Source organism: Emys orbicularis, chromosome 7, assembly GCF_028017835.1.
Source record: "Emys orbicularis isolate rEmyOrb1 chromosome 7, rEmyOrb1.hap1, whole genome shotgun sequence".
NCBI classification, from domain to species: Eukaryota; Metazoa; Chordata; order Testudines; family Emydidae; genus Emys; species Emys orbicularis.
The window spans coordinates 45,900,612-45,919,927 of record NC_088689.1 but is presented as its reverse complement, the minus strand read 5'-3'; the positions used below and the strand labels follow the sequence as shown (position 1 = coordinate 45,919,927).

The 19,316-nt window shown below is 39.8% G+C and overlaps 1 protein-coding gene and 1 long non-coding RNA gene across 8 annotated transcripts; one reads left to right on the top strand and one right to left on the bottom strand.

Annotated features, from left to right (window-relative positions):
- Positions 1-357: 357 nt before the first annotated feature.
- LOC135881985 (uncharacterized) lies at positions 358-9,505 on the bottom strand. The gene is made up of 3 exons (XR_010561552.1): positions 9,447-9,505; positions 2,994-3,075; positions 358-528 (listed from the first exon to the last, which is right to left on the bottom strand). It is a non-coding gene; the product is annotated as an uncharacterized LOC135881985 (long non-coding RNA).
- Positions 9,506-9,518: 13 nt separating this feature from the next.
- Positions 9,519-18,957, top strand: HNRNPH3 (heterogeneous nuclear ribonucleoprotein H3). 7 transcript variants are annotated; one of them, XM_065408768.1, is made up of 11 exons: positions 9,519-9,737; positions 10,553-10,567; positions 11,376-11,511; positions 12,061-12,199; positions 12,759-12,946; positions 13,345-13,431; positions 13,701-13,816; positions 16,010-16,145; positions 16,860-16,940; positions 17,020-17,109; positions 17,518-18,957. In XM_065408768.1, the coding sequence occupies exons 3-11, from the start codon at positions 11,397-11,399 to the stop codon at positions 17,592-17,594; spliced, it is 1,029 nt and encodes a 342-aa protein (XP_065264840.1). In that variant the 5' UTR covers positions 9,519-9,737; positions 10,553-10,567; positions 11,376-11,396; the 3' UTR covers positions 17,595-18,957. The 7 variants fall into 7 exon arrangements, with proteins under 7 accessions (XP_065264840.1, XP_065264841.1, XP_065264843.1 ...); XM_065408767.1 differs by having other exon boundaries at positions 9,693-9,737; positions 10,535-10,567; XM_065408769.1 differs by lacking the exon at positions 10,553-10,567 and having other exon boundaries at positions 11,393-11,511.
- The last annotated feature ends 359 nt before the right edge of the window (positions 18,958-19,316 follow it).

Genomic DNA, 19,316 nt, shown 5'->3' with positions numbered 1-19,316 from the left:
GTAATAAGCCATAAATCCAGTGTCTCTGCTCAGTCCATGATTTTTAGTGTCCAGCAGAGTTACAAATTTAAGCTTCCATACTTGTCTTTTAAAAACGAAAAGTGTTTTCACAAAGCAGTCATTCTGTCTGACCTATTAGTCCTCGTCCTTAAAGGAAATCTGCACAACACTTTTTGAGACCTGAAGAAGAGCTGTGTAGCTTGAAAGCTTGTCCCTCTCACCATCAGAAGCTGGTCCACTAAAAGATGTTTCCTCACCCACCTTGTCTTTAGTAATTTTATGAAGCAATTGAGACAGTCCCTTAATGTTCCAGTAGCTTAACTGCATTTTTTGTGGAATATATTTTAAAAATTCCTCTCATAGCTTTTTAATATCAGAAACATTTGACAAATTATGCAAAACTTAGTCACAGTATTAAATAATTTATAAATATACATTATTTTTTATATGGAATAACAGCCTGTGTAGCATCACCACAGATAGGGACCTCATTAGTTGGCGTGAACCACCCTAATCCAAAGCAGGAACCTGAAAAAGGACAAAATGTATTAATTATATGAAAAGATCATAAAACCCTCCTCTTTCTCTGTTAATATCTAAATATTTTACAGAAGCAATTAACTTGAATAAGACCAGACAAGCCTTAAGCAATCAGACTGAGTCACGCACAGATTTTTAGACATCCACTTTGTATTGCTTTTTCAAACATCTGTTGCTTGTCAGCCTCTCTAAAATCATATCAGTGGTTTTCCTTAATGAATGAGGAGTACTTTAGAAATATTCTGACATTCCCGGTTGATTTCCAGTACCTCTGTAGAGTCTCCAGACCATAGGATTTAAGACTAGTTTTTCATGTGAGTTCATTTAAAGCAAATAAGGACCAAACAGACACTATTAAAAGATTGCAGAATGAGGGACAGACGGTCTGAGATGCCAAGACTTGAAAAGACAGGCTGATATGTCACTGAGAAAAATTGGTACATAAAAGTCATCCAGGTCTTTTATTTAATAAAAGCAAAAAACAAACAAACTTAGTTAAGTGAGACTGATGATGGATGATCTCAGGAAGCAAACTAAAGCAGAGCAAAACTGGAACCCAGCTACAAGTCATCCCTGCTGTGGTAATATTTTGTTCCTGCAGATGGAACTGTGTGGTTGAGAGCAGTATGAGATGGAGTCTAGCTATGACAGGACTGTAGACAGACAAGCAGGTCACTATGCATGAAGCATGTTTGGTTGGTGCCCTGAGTAGAAAATACCACCACAGGGCTCATATTGGGGAAGACAGTTACACTATGTCCCTTCCTCCCCCAAACAGCAATACTGTGTCCCCACAAACAGTGGTAATAACTTCTCCCAAGTACTGTTGTGCTCTTCTTAACTGACAGCAAAGAGAAGTGGGATGTAGCATGCCACTCCATATGTGAGCACAGAAGGGTCCCAAAATACTACAGCCTATAGTAATGTTACTATAATTTTTTGGGGAGGGAAGGGGTAAGGCCTTATTGCTATAGAATACTGTACTATTATTTTATCAGTGCTCCACGAATGGGATTGACTACAACTGCTCCTCCTCCAAAAACACATCCTGTTGGCCAAGAACCCTCATTGGTGGGCTCCATGTTTCCGGAGGCAGACATAGTTTACATAAAGTTCAGGTCTGTGGTATACTATTGACCCTCCCCCCAACACACACTGTGTACTGTCTTGTTCTCAGCCGCAACCCCAGTGCCTGTAAACCATCTTCAAGGCCTACCACCATTCTTCAGACCATTTAATTGTGATCCACTCTTGGTAATGTCATCAGAGTCACCAACTGAAGATCTGACCCACTATCTATTAAAGTAAATTTAATTATGTAATATTAACTTGTATTTATCATATATTTAAAGGATATGCAAAACCTAAATATATAGGGCTTCTGATTTTTGGTTTTAACCGATAAACACAGATTTAAAAACTTGATACAAAACAAAGATGCAATTTGTGTTTATACAATAAGTGTTGGAAAAAACACCAAAAATCGTTACTTGTATCTAAGGGCTTGTCTATACTGAGCAATAATGTTGTCTATAGAGGTGTGATTTTTGACGTGCACTAAAGCACTGTGCATTAATTGGTCCACCCTGCTTAAAGGTTCCCCAATGCACTTTAACAGAGTACTGTTTGAAAAAGCACCACATTAAAGCGCACCAGGGAACATTACAGAGTGATTACTCACTACAGTATATACAAAGAGAAACCTGTACAAACAAACAAACAAACAAAAAAAACCTCAATTTTTGAACTACATAAAACTCAAAAATGGCTAAAAATAACTCCTCACAAATGAAATTGATAAACAGATAAAAATAGAAGCCCTAAATATATAAAATACAAGTAATGAATCCATTTTGACACTTGATGGCAGTATTATAACCCACTTAGTACTATGATATATGTGGATATGAGACAATGGGATGTAATACAATCAGACATTGCACTTCAACTGGAAGCAAACAGTCATGATCTCTTGAACAAACATGTTCCATTCCTAGATCTGTCACTGACTCACATTGAGCCTTGTACAAGTAATAACTTCTGTATGCTTCTGTTTCTCTACCTGTGTAATAAGGATAATTACACTTTCCTCCTACCTATCTCACATGAAGATTTATTAATCTTTGCACAATGCCTTAAAGATATGTGTTTGCTATATATTTTACATACCATTTATAAAGTGCTAAGTAGTGTTATCTAGGTTGCTAGTTAGTAAATTGTCGTTATGTAATTCCCCAAAAAACAGCACATCAACAAAGAGTGAATTCACCTTCTTTAAAAATCTATGTACAGGATACTTTTTCCTACCCTCTTTCAAATATGACACCATCATATCTCCAAGATTTTTGCTTTATTTTCTTACAGGCTCATAAATTTGAGCCATTAAAATATGGAGAAAGAAATTCTCCTTGTTATGCGGCAAGTGATTTAGTTAGAAAAACATATAGACTTACTTTTGGTAAAATCATCTGTAGGGTGCAGTTTTTGAGAGGTTCATATCTGTTGCAATTTTTTGGTGTGAATCTTAATCCAATTCTTAAAATTGAAACAATGAAAAAAAATTCAATAGAAGGCCAGCAAATACAGCATCAGACTTTTCAGTAAAATAACTTATAATAAAGATAAAGTGATTTGTCCATTACTAGAAAAGATATGTTCTTATTATTATGCTTTACACATTTTTTCTTTTGCATGATGAGTGATAAATAGCTGTCTGTCTCATTATCTTACATATCTATTGATTAAGGGGAAGAGAATGGGATCATTCAAAAATGTACCACCCTGAAACTCAATCCCACTCATGATTGCAAGCCTTTCTGAAGGCTGGGATTATAGTTCAGACAGGCTCCATATCTGATATCAGTTTATAATAACTCTGTCATAACTATAAAGGGAAGGTAACAGCTCTCCTGTGTACAGTACTATAAAATCCCTCCTGGCCAGAGACTCCAAAATCCTTTTACCTGTAAAGGGTTAAGAAGCTCAGGTAACCTGGCTGACACCTGACCCAAAGGACCAATAAGGGGACAAGATACTTTCAAATCTTGGGGGGGGGGAAGGCTTTTGTTTGTGCTCTTTGTTTTGGGGGTTGTTCGCTCTTGGGACTGAGAGGGACCAGACATCAATCCAGGTTCTCCACATCTTTCTGAACAAGTCTCTCATATTTCAAACTTGTAAGTAAACAGCCAGGCAAGGCGTGTTAGTTTACCTTTGTTTTCTCAACTTGTAAATGTACCTTTTACTATGGTGTTTACATCTGTTTGCTGTAACTTTGAACCTAAGGCTAGAGGGGGGTCCTTTGATTACCCTGTAAAGTTATTTTCCATCCTGATTTTACAGAGATGATTTTTACCTTTTTCTTTAATTAAAAGCCTTCTTTTTAAGAACCTGATTGATTTTTCCTTGTTTTTAGATCCAAGGGGGTTGGATCTTGATCCACCAGGAGTTGGTGGGAGGAAGGAGGGGGGATGGTTAATTTCTCCTTGTTTTAAGATCCAAGGGGTTTGGATCTGTATTCACCAGGGAATTGGTGAAGAGTCTCTCAAGGCTACCCAGGGAAGGGAATTAGCATCGAGAGTGGTGGCAGCGGACCAGATCTAAGCTGGTAGTTAAGCTTAGAAGTTTTCATGCAGGCCCCCACATCTGTACCCTAAAGTTCAGAGTGGGGAAGCAGCCTTGACAAACTCCAACTCCCTTCTTGTAATTTTACACAAGTCCTCCAAATCCTCCCTATCACTCAAGATCCTCCACTAATGGTCAAGTATCAGGGGGTAGCCGTGTTAGTCTGTATCTACAAAAACAACAAGGAGTCTGGTGGCACCTTAAAGACTAACAGTTATTATTACTAACAGATGCATCTGAAGAAGTGAGGTTTTTACCCACGAAAGCTTATGCCCAAATAAATCTGTTAGTCTTTAAGGTGCCACCAGACTCCTTGTTGTTTTTACTAATGGTCAGTAATTCTGGCACCCTCTCTCTGCTGGGCCCTATTCAAATATCATGTGTGATTCCTAGGGCACCTTTTACTGGAGGCAGCCACCAAAATGGAAGAAATCTGAAAAGAGTGACACCTGGTACCAATCAGAGAGACTGCCAGACCTGCTCGACCTTTCAACAGGCTGCTCTAAATTGCACTGGGGGTCCAAGCCAGTGCAAATTGACCACAGGATATGGGAGTTGTAAAGGTAGTTTAAAGCCACATTCACCCATTTCCAGTTTCCCTTCCACAGTCTTACATAGATCACACCTTGACCGAACTGGAGAATCTGGTCTTTAAAGTACAGGGACTTAATTAAATCAGTGAATCTTCCAAAACTCACTCATTACTACTGTTGATAGATTAAAGTTTGCCAATCTGCTAACTCCAATTATTTTCCTCAATCACTTGCAGCCAGTGATCCCAAATTACAGACATAAATTAATGATTGCTTAATAACGTATCTTTTTATTGAACAACTGATCCTCCGTAACTTACAACATGCTAACTTTTTATAGTAACTGAGTCTCCTTATTACTCCACAGGAACAGTTCTGAATCTTAACCCTTATAAATACAATGAAACAAAATGAAGGCCTGCTAAAATATCAGGGGGGGTTAATCAGAATTTATCAGTAATGTTTTGAAACACTGCCATCTCGTGGCAGTTTTGAAATATAACATGATCTACGTTCCCATTTTTGTGTAAGTGCTCAAGTTTTTGAAATACATCCACTGATGTAAGGATTGAAAAAAACATTCAATATTGCCAACTCTCAGGATTTGATCAGGAGTCTCACAATTATCTGTTGTTTTTTTTTAAAGCCCCATATCCTGGAGTCAGATAATTACATGAAAATCTATACTTTCATTTTTTTAAGTAATTTCTAGACCTCGTTGTAGAAGGAGATCTTGAAAATGTGAACCTAACAGCACCCAAAGCAGAAGGCAAATAAAAATAACAGAAACTTTTTAAAAACTCAAGATTTTTAGCCTATCTCATCATTTTGGGAGGCTTGACTCATAATTTTTTAACAGGTAGGACTGGCAATCCTATTGGTGTCCAGAGACACTGCAGGTTCCATCATGGGTTTTTCCTGAAGGGGTAGGTTAAATCATGGCCAGAGCCAGGGATAGGCATTATAGGCACATGCCTAGAACTTCAGGGTTTATCTAGCCATCATGATTACAAAGATTGGGAATGTGATTTGAATGTTACAGATTCAGCAACATCTAAGCCTACAGACATGCTGAAACTATGGTTCTGAGAGGGGAACAATTACATGCACCTCAATGGGATGTTAATTTCAAGACCCACTGCTCCAGAGGGCCCCACCAGAGGACTGTGTGACAGGAGGGAAAGAGTGCTTTAAGCACAACACATTCACATAAGTAGCTACACCACGACTACTTAGCTAAATAGTGAGGAGACCTGCACTGCCATTCCTGATCTTCCTAAGAGAAGGAGTGACAGTGCTGCTGTTCCTGAAGGAGTTATAAACTGGCCCCATGCCACTACTCCTGGCTCTCTGGGAAAGGAGGGGAACCCCTTTTCACCACCACTCCAAATGGGAGTTGGGGCATGCCTCAGGCTTATTTAATCCAGTCCTGGGTTAAGTAGGGATGGTTCTAGGATCCCTGTTGGAAGGGGAGAGGGAGTGCAATGATTTCCTTCAGTTCTCTTGAAACTGCATCAATGTAGATAGAGTATGGTTCTGTTTTTAAATGTTTAATGTAAGAAACAGACAGTTTAGATAAATTAGACTAGACAGAGGCAATGCGAGCATCCACAGATAGCTCTACCAATATTCCTCAAACCTTATCTCGTGAAACCACCTCTTGTAATGAAAGGGTAGTGAATTCTGCATCCCAGTCTAAAACTTGGTCTCTCTGGTGAGACTGACAGAGTGCCAATTGGTAGCACTTGTACCGAGTTTTTAGTGATATGGACAATTCCACCAGGAATTGGACTGAAACTACCACAGTTATCAAGTAGCATAAATTTTTATTCTCTACTAAAGTGAGCTAAAGTTGAACCAGCCACACAGAGGTAAAAGGCTCTTTATCCCATTAACAGTTCCCTGAGCTTTCTATTCCTCCTGTTCTTCCCTGTTGGAAAAAAAAATCCCACTTCATTAAAAAGAAAAAACAAGTTTTGGAAATTGTAGGAATTACTCTGGTCTTTATTCCCCAGGTCATTTTGACTCCCTGTTCAGTTTCCTTTCAGCAAACATTCAAGATCCATTCTATTGCTATTGCCCACCAGACCAGACTTCAATAAATTCGTTTTCCTACTCTGTTGCTCTAAAGCTTTTCAAAAATTCAAATAATCTGGAACAAAATTAGTTTATTCCTAAAAGACATATCAACTTCAAAAAATGTGCTTCTTAAAAAAATTAAACATTTTTCATTGAAAAGAGAATTTAATGTTCATAATAGTTGATGTTAACAACACTGGTTTGAAGCCCTCTCTATCCACAGAGTATCAGATACTGAAGACTTACGCAAGTAAAACTCTAAATGAATGGAAGTGGAGTCTGTGTAAGGTCAGGCCCAGTTTAAATACAGCATAGGTAATAACATTTTAATTGCTTTTAAAAGAAATTTTTTTTAAACTTATGTCTTCAAGGAGACAAACTGCTGTAAGATTTCCACAAAATGATTGACATGTAAATGCATCAATTGTGAAAACAGAAATCTGCATTCTTTCCATCTTTACAAAGTTGCTTTTAAAAGTTCTTTCAAAGAGCAGAATAACTAATCTTTCTCCAAGCACTAGCACAAATCTCAAAGTTAATGTTTCAGTAGGTGTGCAGAAAGACTTGATAATTTGTATGCTATTAAGTCTTTCTCATGACACCCCTACATCTAAGATACACTTTTAGCCCAATTTCATGAGACACCAAGCTTTTTGTGCTTTCAGATTATCAGGCCCAGTTTTAAATTTAAAATTTGTTTTTAATCTTTCCATTTATATCTTTTGATATAATTGTATAGTCACTGATATTACTGTGTCCTTAATATAATCTAGGCACATATCCATTGACTCCGGGCTCAACGGGTAGCGATCAATGGCTCGATGTCTAGTTGGCAACTGGTATAAAGTGGAGTATCCCAGGGGTCGGTCCTGGGGCCAGTTTTGTTCAACATCTTTATTAATAAACTGGATGATGGGATGGATTGCACCCTCAGCAAGTTCGCACATGACACTAAACTTGGGGGGAGAGGTAGATATGCTGGAGGGTAGGGATAGAGTCCAGAGTGACCTAGACAACTTGGAGGATTGAGCCAAAAGAAATCTGATGAGGTTCAACATGGACAAGTGCAGAGTCCTGCACTTAGGACGGAAGAATCCCTTGCACCGCTTCAGGCTGGGGACCAACTGGCTAAGCAGCAGTTCTGCAGAAAAGGACCTGGGGATTACAGTGGATGAGAAGCTGCATATGAGTCAACAGTGTGCCCTTGTTGCCAAGAAGGCTAACGGCTGCATTAGTAGGAGCATTGCCAGCAGATCAAGGGAAGTGATTATTCCCCTCTATTTGGCACTGGTGAGGCCACAGCTGGAGTATTGTGTCCAGTTTTGGGCCCCCCACTACAGAAAGGATGTGGACAAATTTGAGAGAGTCCCGTGGAGGGCAATGAAAATGATCAGGGGGCTAGGCACATGACTTACGAGGAGAGGCTGAGGGAACTGGGCTCGTTTAGTCTGCAGAAGAGAAGAGTGAGAGGGGATTTGATAGCATCCTTCAACTACCTGAAGGGGGATTCCAAAGAGGATGGAGCTCAGCTGTTCTCAGTGGTGGAAGATGACAGAACAAGGAGCAATGGTCTCAAGTTGCAGTGGGGGAGGTCTAGGTTGGATATTAGGAAACACTATTTCACTAGGAAGGTGGTGAAGCACTGGAGAGATGGTGGAATCTCCATCCTTAGAGGTTTTTAAGGCCCGGCTTGACAAAGCCCTGGCTGGGATGATTTAGTTGGTGTTGGTCCTGAGGTCTCTTCCAACCCTAATCTTCTATGATTCTATGACTTTTGAGTTGTTCCAGACCTGACATAGGGGAGAATAGTTTTAGGACTATGTTAAAGTGAATGAAAGAGAAAACAATTACAGCTTTGGCTCGACTAGGCTCTGGTTGAGCATAAGCCTGACCAATGCTCTCAGCCTACTCCTTAATAATGCTACAGACAGCAGAGCATGCAAGTGGTTGAAGGTGATGTTTGTGGCCAGGTGCAAAAGCCCCAAGCGACACAATAATTACAAAGGCCTCAAGATGTTCTGCCTCCCCACCCGACCACAAGGCAAATGGCTAGAAAACGGCCCCCCATCTTTTTTATCCTGGGACATGCACTGACACGCCTGGCTATTGTCCCCACAGCAAACACCCCAAACAACCCCCGTGCTCCTGCGCTGGCACTGTATTCCGTGGCTACAATAAGCACTGCGCATAGCCGGGCTTTCCTCCCCCGGGCAGAGGTCATTTGAACGAGAGATCGCGGCCTGCGAGGCGGAGGGTCCAGCCGCTGAAAGGGAAGATAGCAGGGGAGGGGGAAAGGTGCTGGCCTGCGCGGTGAGCAGGTCACGGCGTTCAAGGTGAGAGGGAAGCTGCCGCCTGTGGGGCGGGAACAGGGGATTTCGCGCCTCAGGGCGGAGGTGTCTGGTTCCGTTACAAAGGCACAATAGCCCTCACTACCGCTACCCTCCACCCAACAACTACGCATGCGCCACCTCCCTTCCCTCTGCTCTGGAATCTAGCGGGACCGCCTAAACAGCACCGTGGCGCTGCCTATGCTATTAAAGACACATGCATGCTATTGGCAGCCTAGGTCTTATAACGAATACCTTACGCATGCGCGCATATGCCTACTGTTTTGTAACGCATGCGCCCTTGCACCTAATAGCCGCTCGGAGTTATTGTCGAGCAGTACAGTACCTTTCCCTTGTGCGTGCGCTTTTCTTCAGCCTGACTTAGGTGCGCATGCGCTATTCCCGGTACCTTGGACGTAACCAGAGCTGGGGTTCCCGTGCGTAGCGTGGCTATCGCGATACTTGTGTGCCCGCGACGCCATCGTACCTGCCTGTTTCTGCCTTCGCTGCGTAGTTTGCCAAGCCAGCAACGCGCCCGCCGGTGAGAAGCGAGGAGGCGGAGGTTTCTTCGCTCCCCCCACCCTCCACCATAGAGCCTACCGTCGCCGCACATCGAGGAGAGTGTGAGGATCTCCCGGTGAGTACGGGGAGAAGGGCCCGAGCTAGCCGCAGCCCAGTCCGCCCGGTGTACCCGGAGGAGGTGGCTGCAGCAGTTCGGGCCCTGGGGGCGGACAGACATCTCCGCCCCCGAGCAGGGGGGCGGGCGAGCGTGTTGAGGGCGCTGAAGGCCGCGAGAACGCTCGGTTGGGGCGATGCGGCGGCGACTCTTCGCGAGGCCTAGCTTGGGCGCGGCCGCCATTTTGAGTGGTGGCGTTGAACGCTGCAGTGGCTGCGGGAGCCCGACTGCACGGCGGGGTAGCCTTTGAGGGGCTGTGGGTGGAGGCTGCGAGGTTGCTGGGGAGATGGAAGTAGGCGCCTGAGGGATCCCCTGGGAGACAGGAGCTCGGGAGGTGGGGGTGGCTAAGTAGCTGCGGTAAATGGCGCCTGGAAGCGGGCGGCGGGAGAGGCGCGCACTTGGCGGTAGTTAGTATTGCGGCCTGGCTGAGCGGCAGCGCGACCACAAAGGCGGGCGGCAACGGAGAGAGACGTCTGGGCCTGGCTGACGGAGAGGCGGGGCCGCGGTGTAACGCGTGCGAGGTCTCGCCATTGTCATCCCCGTGCCCAGCCTCGCGGCCTATTGTGAGACCCCCCATGGGATTAGTGCGATCCGAGGCGCGAATTGCCTGAGTCTCCCGCTCTGTGGAGGGATCTGTCTCAGAGTGGATTAGTCGTCCCCCTTTCCCGGGTTACTGCAGCTTGCTCCCCAAAGACTTTCTCTGTTGGGATAATATTTTCTGCCTCACAAGGGTGTTGTGGGAATTAATCCATTAACAGACACACTGCGCTTGGAAGACAAAATTGATTTATGTAAGTGCTAATATTAGTAGTTACAGTATAATAGTAAAAAAAGAATCGTTTCTTTTGTTGACCCAGTAGCATATATTTGCTTTTAAACTAAATATCGTGTTTTGATGCTTAATTCATACAAGTCTATAATTTATAAACTGATATTCTTGATGTGTTCTGATAGTAACAGTAATAGTCTCGTTTGTCAAATTTGAATCATACTATAATATTAATGAGATTAAAAAAAAAGTGCCATTACTGGGGATCCAAGTTACAACTCAGCTTTCACTTTTATTCTTGTTCTGTGTCTACCCCGACTCTCAAGATAGTCCTTGTTTTCTATATTCCTCTTCAGGTTTTTAACTTAAAGCATTCTGATCATTAGTAAAGTTATTCTCCTGTCTTCAAAAAAGGCCCATACAGCAGATCAAGTTAAAAATGGGACATAATTCTTGATTTAATTTGTCAAGAGTTAAGGGGGATTTTTTTGTATAATCTCAACCCCCTTTAAGCAAGGCAAGTGAAGATGTGCATGCATGTGAGAGACTGTCAGACTCTAGAGGGATTGTGTACTAAGTTTTGTCTGCTTTGTGTGTTCAACTAAATCTCTGGCACTACAGTACTCTGCCATATTTGATACCCTTCTGGATGTATCTTACATTCTGGAGTTGTACTATAATATGCAACAGTAATAGAGCTTATGATGCATCATATTAGCTTATAACTGAGGTAAAATTAAATGTGTATGGAGTTGGGTTTTGGAGGGGAATTAGGGGTAGCAATACATTATGATTCTAAAACACTGACTTTTCCTCCTTGTTTTTTGTAGTGTGTTGATTTAAGTAGCAAGATGGACTGGACTGGGAAACACAATGGTCCAAATGATACATCTAGTGATGGAACAGTACGACTTCGTGGACTGCCATTTGGTTGCAGCAAAGAGGAGATTGTTCAGTTCTTTCAAGGTATCTCTAGTATAGTCAAAGTACAGTGACTTTGTTTTTATGTTTCTATCACATCAGTGTTTCACATAGTTTAACTTTTAATACCCACTTTTTTGGATGGGAGGGGGAATCTTGTTTTAAACTTTAGATTGTTTTTCCAAACTCTGAATTATGCTCGTCTAATTAGAGTACAAATAAGTTTAGATTCAGTAAAGACTAGAATATGTCTAACTTTTAGTCAAGGTAGTAAATGTATCATGCATATTGAAATAACTTTGTTTATTAGATTTTGGAGCGCAGTTAAAATATTTGACTAGTAGTTATGATATCTTCATATAATGTAGGCAGACTTATTCATGTGTAGCTTAAAGGAAAAAAACCACTACTAGAACAAATATGGCTAAACCCTTAATTTTTAATGAAAAATCATTGGCTTGTCTTGTTGGGTGATGGGGGAAACTAAGCTATTTTTTTGTTGTTTAGATTTGCTTTAAGTATTTGCTACAGATGGGAATGTTTCAGCCTTTAACACTGTTCCCCTTGATGGGGTTATTTGTCCTTGGGTTAAAGGGTTGGAAATCGTGCCAAATGGGATAACATTGACGCTGGACTACCAGGGGAGAAGCACAGGGGAGGCCTTCGTGCAGTTTGCTTCAAAGGAGATAGCAGAAAATGCTCTGGGGAAACACAAGGAAAGAATAGGGCACAGGTGGGGATGGAGAGTTTGGGATGGTGTTAAATCTTTATTTTTGGGGGTTGTGGGTCAGTAATGCTTTTTTGGGGGGTGGGGACCATAATATTTTAACTGGCTATTTTAAAGAATTTATATTTATGATCCTAAGTTTAACTTGGAAAATACAATAGATTTGGGGGGTGGGGGAAGATAGTAATACTATGTAGTTTGCTAAAATCAGAATTTTGTCTTTTTGTGTAGGGTATTCTGTGATAAATCTATAGTCAGCCATTTTTCAACTGTATTATTTCATATTGGGGGAACAAGTTTCAGAGACTTTTGAATTTAATTTTTACAGTTAGAATTTTCAAGTAGTAAATTTTACCAATGTAAAGTTTTCTTTTGATACACTTAAGAATCTTAAGGCATTAGGTGAAACTTAAGTTGTATGGTATCTCTAGTCACTTTTTTTTATTGGATTTTGCATCTAGTTATAGAAATGGCAATTAAATAATTTTCTACAAAATCTGTTGTAACTTTCAAACAGCTTATGCATGTATTCTTATTTGTGCCTTGAAAATCCTCTCTTACTTAGGTATATTGAAATCTTCAAAAGTAGTAAGAGTGAAATCAGAGGATTCTATGACCCACCAAGAAGAATGATGGGACAGCAACGACCGGGACCATATGATAGACCAATAGGAGGAAGAGGGGGTTATTATGGAGCTGGGCGTGGAAGTATGTATGACAGAATGCGTCGAGGAGGTGGTGGATATGACGGTGGTATGTGTATCTAATGAGCAAAGGTTCTGTTGTCAGTTTCTTCATGTTTCTGACATTTTAGTCAAGAAATACAGAAATGGCAGTAATATCAGTACCTACTAGGTTTGGAGAGTCTTTTTGAAATCTGGATTGCTATCTATGGTGTCATTACCAAATGAGACCATGAAAATGATGACACGTGTTTATAAAGGTAAAGGAATGGTATGAGAACACATCAGGACATTATTTTTTTAATTGATGCAGGGAATTTTTCATTTATACTTGATGCTGAGAAATCGTACTATCATCAGCACATAATGCGAGTTACCAAAAGGTTGCAAAAATGTTATTGTTCATATATTGTATTATAATTTTGTAATTATAGTACATTCACACACTTTTCTTGTTAAATTGTACAGGATATGGTGGCTTTGATGATTATGGTGGATATAACAACTATGGCTATGGAAATGATGGCTATGACGACAGAATGAGAGATGGGAGAGGTAAAATCAAGAATTAAAAATTTTATACATAATGAGCTGTTTTAAAGGGTATTCCCAAAGAACAGATATTGGTCTCCTTCATACGAGAAGGAATCACCAGATGGTCAATTTAAAGTAAAAATATCTGGCATGTATGAGTGTTGGGGTTAAAATGTTTTTGTTACCAAGTCCCAGTCAAGAGTGGCAGTTGCATGATGAAAGTAGCAACCAATGGTGGTAGTTGAATCTTCCCAGCCTTTCATGAGGTTCTCAAATATATTATTTTACAGGTATGGGAGGACATGGCTATGGTGGAGCTGGAGATGCAAGTTCAGGTTTCCATGGTGGTCATTTTGTTCATATGAGAGGATTGCCTTTTCGAGCTACAGAAAATGATATTGCTAACGTAAGTATGATAGGAAAAAGCTTCTCCTACTGTTGTGCTGTAGCTTTTCATGTTGCTGTTTCTCCCAGATATAGCTATTTTTATTCATAGTTCTCCGTGTTTTTGTTCTAAGAGTCAGCAATTAATCTCGTTCAATCTATTGTAGTTTCTCTTGAAGCGGAAACAATTGCTTATATCTGCAGCAACACAACCCTAGACTCACAATTTAGGGTTGGGATTTTCAGAAGTATTGGAGACAGGCACCCAACTTTCACTAAATGTCAATGGGTGCTTAACTCCCTTAAATGCTTTTGAAAATCCCATCCTTATGCACACAGTTGTTCTTTTGACTAGCAGTTTGAGAAAATTATCAGGTTTATGGCTTAGCCATCTGTCCAGTCCCATTGGTTGAGATTTAGTTGCAGAAAGTGTTCTTGATATGAGAGCTCCTAATTAAAACTTTTTGACATTATTAGAATGTTACTAGCATACTATGAAACAGCAGAAATAATTAAAACTGAACCGTTCTTAAAAATTGGGGGGGTGGAGAGGGTTGTGATGTGTTTCTGACATCAGATTTACAAACCAGCAAGTGAGGAGTTAATAAAATTTTCCAAGCATAAATGAAAACTGTTTAGGTTCTACTTCAGCTTAAGTGGTACCACTCTCTGATTACCCTCTGGCTTCTCTCCACACTACTCTTGTTATCCAACAGCAGTTATCTCAATCTATTTGAGAGAGATGCTTCTAGCCATTCAAAAGGTGGGATATCCAGCCTGTATTTAAATGATGCAAAGCAGTTTTTTTCAGTTCTAGCAGGGGATGTTAGCTTGTCAGATTTGGAAATAATTGCAATTTTAAGGCTGGAAGCAGCCCTCATCATCTATAAGATGATCTCTTGCATAACTGCCGTAGAGTAATTCCTGTATCAAGCCCAATAACTTGTGGTTTGAAATACAAAATATTTTTTCAACAGATATGCAAGCTTGATTTAAAGACTCCAAGTGACTGATAATCACTATGTCCATTGCTAAGTTGTTCCAATCCCGATTTTGGGGGGGGGGGGGGGGGGGGGGACATGCCTCAAATTCAAAATGAAAACATAATTTCAGCTTCTGTCATTGGATCTTTTTATGGTAAAGAACTTTGCTATAAAGCTTTGGTGCAGAGCACACTTGTGTAGGACTGGTAGTTTGCTTGATGCGTGATCCTAAAATTATTACTGAACTCATGGACTGGTGGGAGTGCCTGGTCCAAAACACCTTTCATTACTTATTCTGTACTTTGGCTTTCATGTGGCACAGGCAACAACCATGATTTGGCTTACCATATTTCTCAATTTCCCAGATACGCACCTTACCCAGGTATCTCGTTATGCCCCAGTTCTGCAAACACATGCTTAAGTGTTTGCAGGTTAGGAGCTTTAACAGTACACTAACATTTTTACAAGTTATCAGTGTGCTACTTAAAAGGTTTCAATTATGAAAGCATTTACTTAATCGAAGCTTTTGTTTTCCCTCAAATGTTGTTCTCCCCTGGATGGAATGCCGTAGTCTTATCAGACTAACTCAGACTGACCATGTTGCTCTTTAACTGCTGCTTACGGAGAATATAAACCTAAAGAAGTCACAGTTCTATCAATTCACACATTCAAGTACCCTTTAGCTTATTAAATTTGATTCAACTACTGTTCTACAATATTTAACTTCAAAGAATTGTTATACTAATTATACCAATCATGGGAAATGTCAAGTGCAAAGGACAAGATTCACGAGTCCAGATTTCTATTTTTCGCTCTATTGACTTGTTTTGTTTCCTTTAACAAATCACTTACCTTTCTGTATCTAGTTTACCTGTTTGACAAATGGGATATTACTTAGCCATCTTACAGGTAGAATCTTAAGTTTTGTAAAGGTCCTTGGATAAATCTTACTATGATAAGATGAGGTAGTATTCATAGAGAATATAGTCATGCCTAGAAGGGGAATTAATCTGTTCATACTCTAGGAATAAGAAACATTGGACTGATTGAGAAAATTAGAACTAAAAATAATTCAGTAATTCCAAACATTTTCTTTTAAACTGTCACTTATCATAATGAGCTCTTTAAAATCGTAATTTAAATTTTGTTGCTAAAGCTGTTTAATACAATGCTTGAACATTATTTTGATATTAGTGAATTAACATTGTTAATTTGTTAATTTTTTTTTTTAGTTTTTCTCACCACTGAATCCTATAAGAGTTCACATTGATATTGGGGCAGATGGAAGAGCAACAGGAGAAGCAGATGTGGAGTTTGTAACACATGAAGATGCAGTGGCTGCCATGTCTAAGGATAAAAATAACATGCGTAAGTATTACCAGTGTGTGAACTTTAACCATTCAGTGACCAGCCCTAATTAGATTCCTAGGTCTTTTGTGCATATACTAGATGAGAGCTGTCAGTGGGGTGTTGTAAACACTTAAGATGAAACTGACAGCATGCTCTCAGCTCACTTCTTACTTCCCCCTGCCTTCTGCTTTCTCTATGAAATACATGTTTTATTGGCAGTAGGAAGGAGAAGCAGTTCTTAAGGTGCTACGAACATGACTAGAGCCTACTAGCCTGAGGCATAGTGGAAGTAGAGAGTGGAGGCAGGCTCTTGCCTTTAGACACTTCACATCTGCAGATCCTGAAAGTTCCTTTAAATATCTGAGCTTGCACCTAGGCTGCATTGTGGTGTGGCTTGATTTTCCTGTTTGTTTCTTTCATGGCTTGATTTCACGTTAATAGCTTGTGAAAAATAATATCGAAAGTCTGAAACCGTTTTACTCACAAAGCATGTGCAGCATATGCTGCCCTGCCAGTATATATCAGCTCTGGCATGGGATGACCACATGCAGGGTAAGAGGTTTCAATGTCTATTCAGTTAAGTCACTGTCTTTTTGAGACTACCAATAAGGGTGCAAATTGTGACAGTAGTAATAATGAATATGGACAGTTATCTACTAGGAACTAATCTAACACTGACTGACCTAAAATACTGAGTAGTTTGTTTTGTTTTTGTTTTTAATTTCTTAAAAGAACATCGATATATTGAACTGTTTCTGAATTCAACTGCTGGAGGAGGCTCGGGAATGGGAGGCTATGGCAGAGATGGAATGGGTATGTATGGCTTCAAATTTTAGTTCATTAGCAAATACAAACTTGATCTCATTATAACATTGCATGTTTTACCTTCCAGATCAAGGAGGTTATGGCTCTGTTGGCAGAATGGGAATGGGTAGCAATTACAGTGGAGGATATGGTACTCCTGATGGCTTGGGTGGATATGGTAAGTAGTGGTTTTGTTGCTAATTAAGTGAATTAGCTACATGAGCCCTACTGTCACTTTGGAAGTTTTTATGTGGTTTTAAAGTGAGAACTTGAAATTTTAGAATTGACGCATTTTTAAAACTTGAATTTTTTTTTTTTTTAAACCAGAGGTGATGTCTTCATTATAGACCACCTTTCCTCCCACTGGTGAATGAATCAAACTTTTCTGGCAACTAGCAGTTGTTTTCACACAGAAAGAAATATTGGGAAAAGGAACATTTTTAGCTGATTTTCAATGCAATTTAATAGTTTAAAAACAAGGGTTCATATCATCTAAGCAGGTCTCAGTGAATCAAATTGAGAACTACTTCTGAAACTGGTAACTGTTCAGAGAATTGAGTACATAATTAAATCAATTATTTTGCAGGTCGTGGCAGTGGAAATAGTGGTGGATACTATGGGCAAGGCAGTATGGGTGGAGGTGGATGGCGTGGAATGTACTGAAGAGTGACCTTGCTTCTACAAAATATCCTGGAAGAAACAGTATCTGGTCTACTAGACTTTCTTACAAAATTTAATTTCTTTTGTATTTTAAGAACTTTATAATGACTGAAGGAATGTGTTTTCACAATATTATTTGGTAAGCAACAGATTGTGATGGGAAAATCTGTTTTCTGTAGGTTTTATTTGTTGCATACTCTGACTTTAAATAAATTTTTATATTCAAACCACTGATGTTGATACTTTTTATACTAGCTACTCCTAAGGATGTATTGCATATTCAAGAATGCATTTGGTTTAAGATGTACTATTGGTTTATTAAAGGTGGTTGTACTGTAACACTGATTCAGTTCTCTGTAAACATGGTATAATTGAATCTTAGATTAAAGATACACTTGTTAAAAGGAATAAGATAGAAAAGTAGATTAGTTTGGTTTTGGTTACAACCTATTCTAAATTGTCTTTCAAGTATATACTACTAAAAAAAATCCCACAACAAAATACTAAGTTACAGGTATGGAGGCTAAAAGTTACAAATTTGGCTTCCTTGTTTTTCATGTCAAAAGCACTATCTTCAAATGCACAACTGTATAGGTTGGTTGGTGTCTGATCGGTGTCCATAAGAACGGGCAACTCAGTTCCTCAGTTTGCTGATCCTTGCACTAATATCTAGCAAGTTTCACATTTACTGATAAATCTTCGTCTTTATACTTACAAACCAATTTGTCTTGTTAGTTAAATTACCTTCAACCATTACTAAAGTTTCCTTTTCCATATGAACACGACACAAAAATAAATGGGACAGAGTACTAGTTACGTTAAACTATATCTGGTTTTAATATACTTAATATCCAAAACATGTCAGAATATTAAATGGCATTAAGTCAAATTGTGCACGGGTCTCATTTTCCTGAGTCTGTTCAGAAAAGAAAATACAAGTAGTTTTGCTGCTGAATAGCTGCTAATAGCCTGCATCTATTCAAAATTTGGCAGTTGCTTTTTTACTGAAGAAAGGATTCATCATTTTAGGGAGTTATTTGGCATCCAAATACCTCTTCAAATGAAAGCAAACATATAAGACCAATACTTGTCAAAATACATTCACACAACCCAACCACATCTTGGTAATGTTTTTGTGCATTAGTGACATGTAAGATGTTTGGAACCATGTTGTTTGAAGACACTAACATACATGATGTATAATGAAGAAAAAGGTATTTCATAATTCTCAGCCACCGTGCTATTCCAAATTTTAACTGCTTGTCCTTAAATGCCTCCCTCTAATTTGTCAAATGTGCTCTTGGTTATTGAAAGTTTGTCACCTGTTTTTGCAAGTAATGTGTTTGTAATAAATGTGTTATTGTGGGAGACAATAGAATGGAGTTTATTTTGCTAGGAAGTGTGTGTGTCAAATTAGCTTGAGGTCTACAAAACATCTGAGAGAATTAAAATGGGAGTGTCTTGTTCAGTGTAGCTACAGCTGCAATAGTATTAATCTTTTCCACTCCTCCCCTCAACTTCTTCCTTATCATAGAGCAGGCCCTATGATATGAAAAACCACAGCTGAATCTGTGTTTTTGATATGGACAGCAGATCTCTTGAGTCACAACCCATCTGAAACTTGTGCTCTAGACTTTTTGAGGGCGTGGTGAGGTCAAACCTTAAGTCCTGAGTGGCTGCAATCAAAGTGGTCTGGGTGAGGAAAAGGCATGCTAGTTAAATACT

What these genes read in the sequence shown, in the direction of transcription:
- HNRNPH3 (XM_065408769.1), top strand. Translation starts at nt 11,397, where the DNA reads ATGGACTGGACTGGGAAACACAATGGTCCAAATGATACATCTAGTGAT. An exon ending in AGGTGGTGGATATGACGGTG is followed by an intron (nt 12,947 to 13,344) that starts GTATGTGTATCT and finishes TAAATTGTACAG; the next exon opens with GATATGGTGGCTTTGATGAT. An exon ending in CAGAAAATGATATTGCTAAC is followed by an intron (nt 13,817 to 16,009) that starts GTAAGTATGATA and finishes TTTTTTTTTTAG; the next exon opens with TTTTTCTCACCACTGAATCC.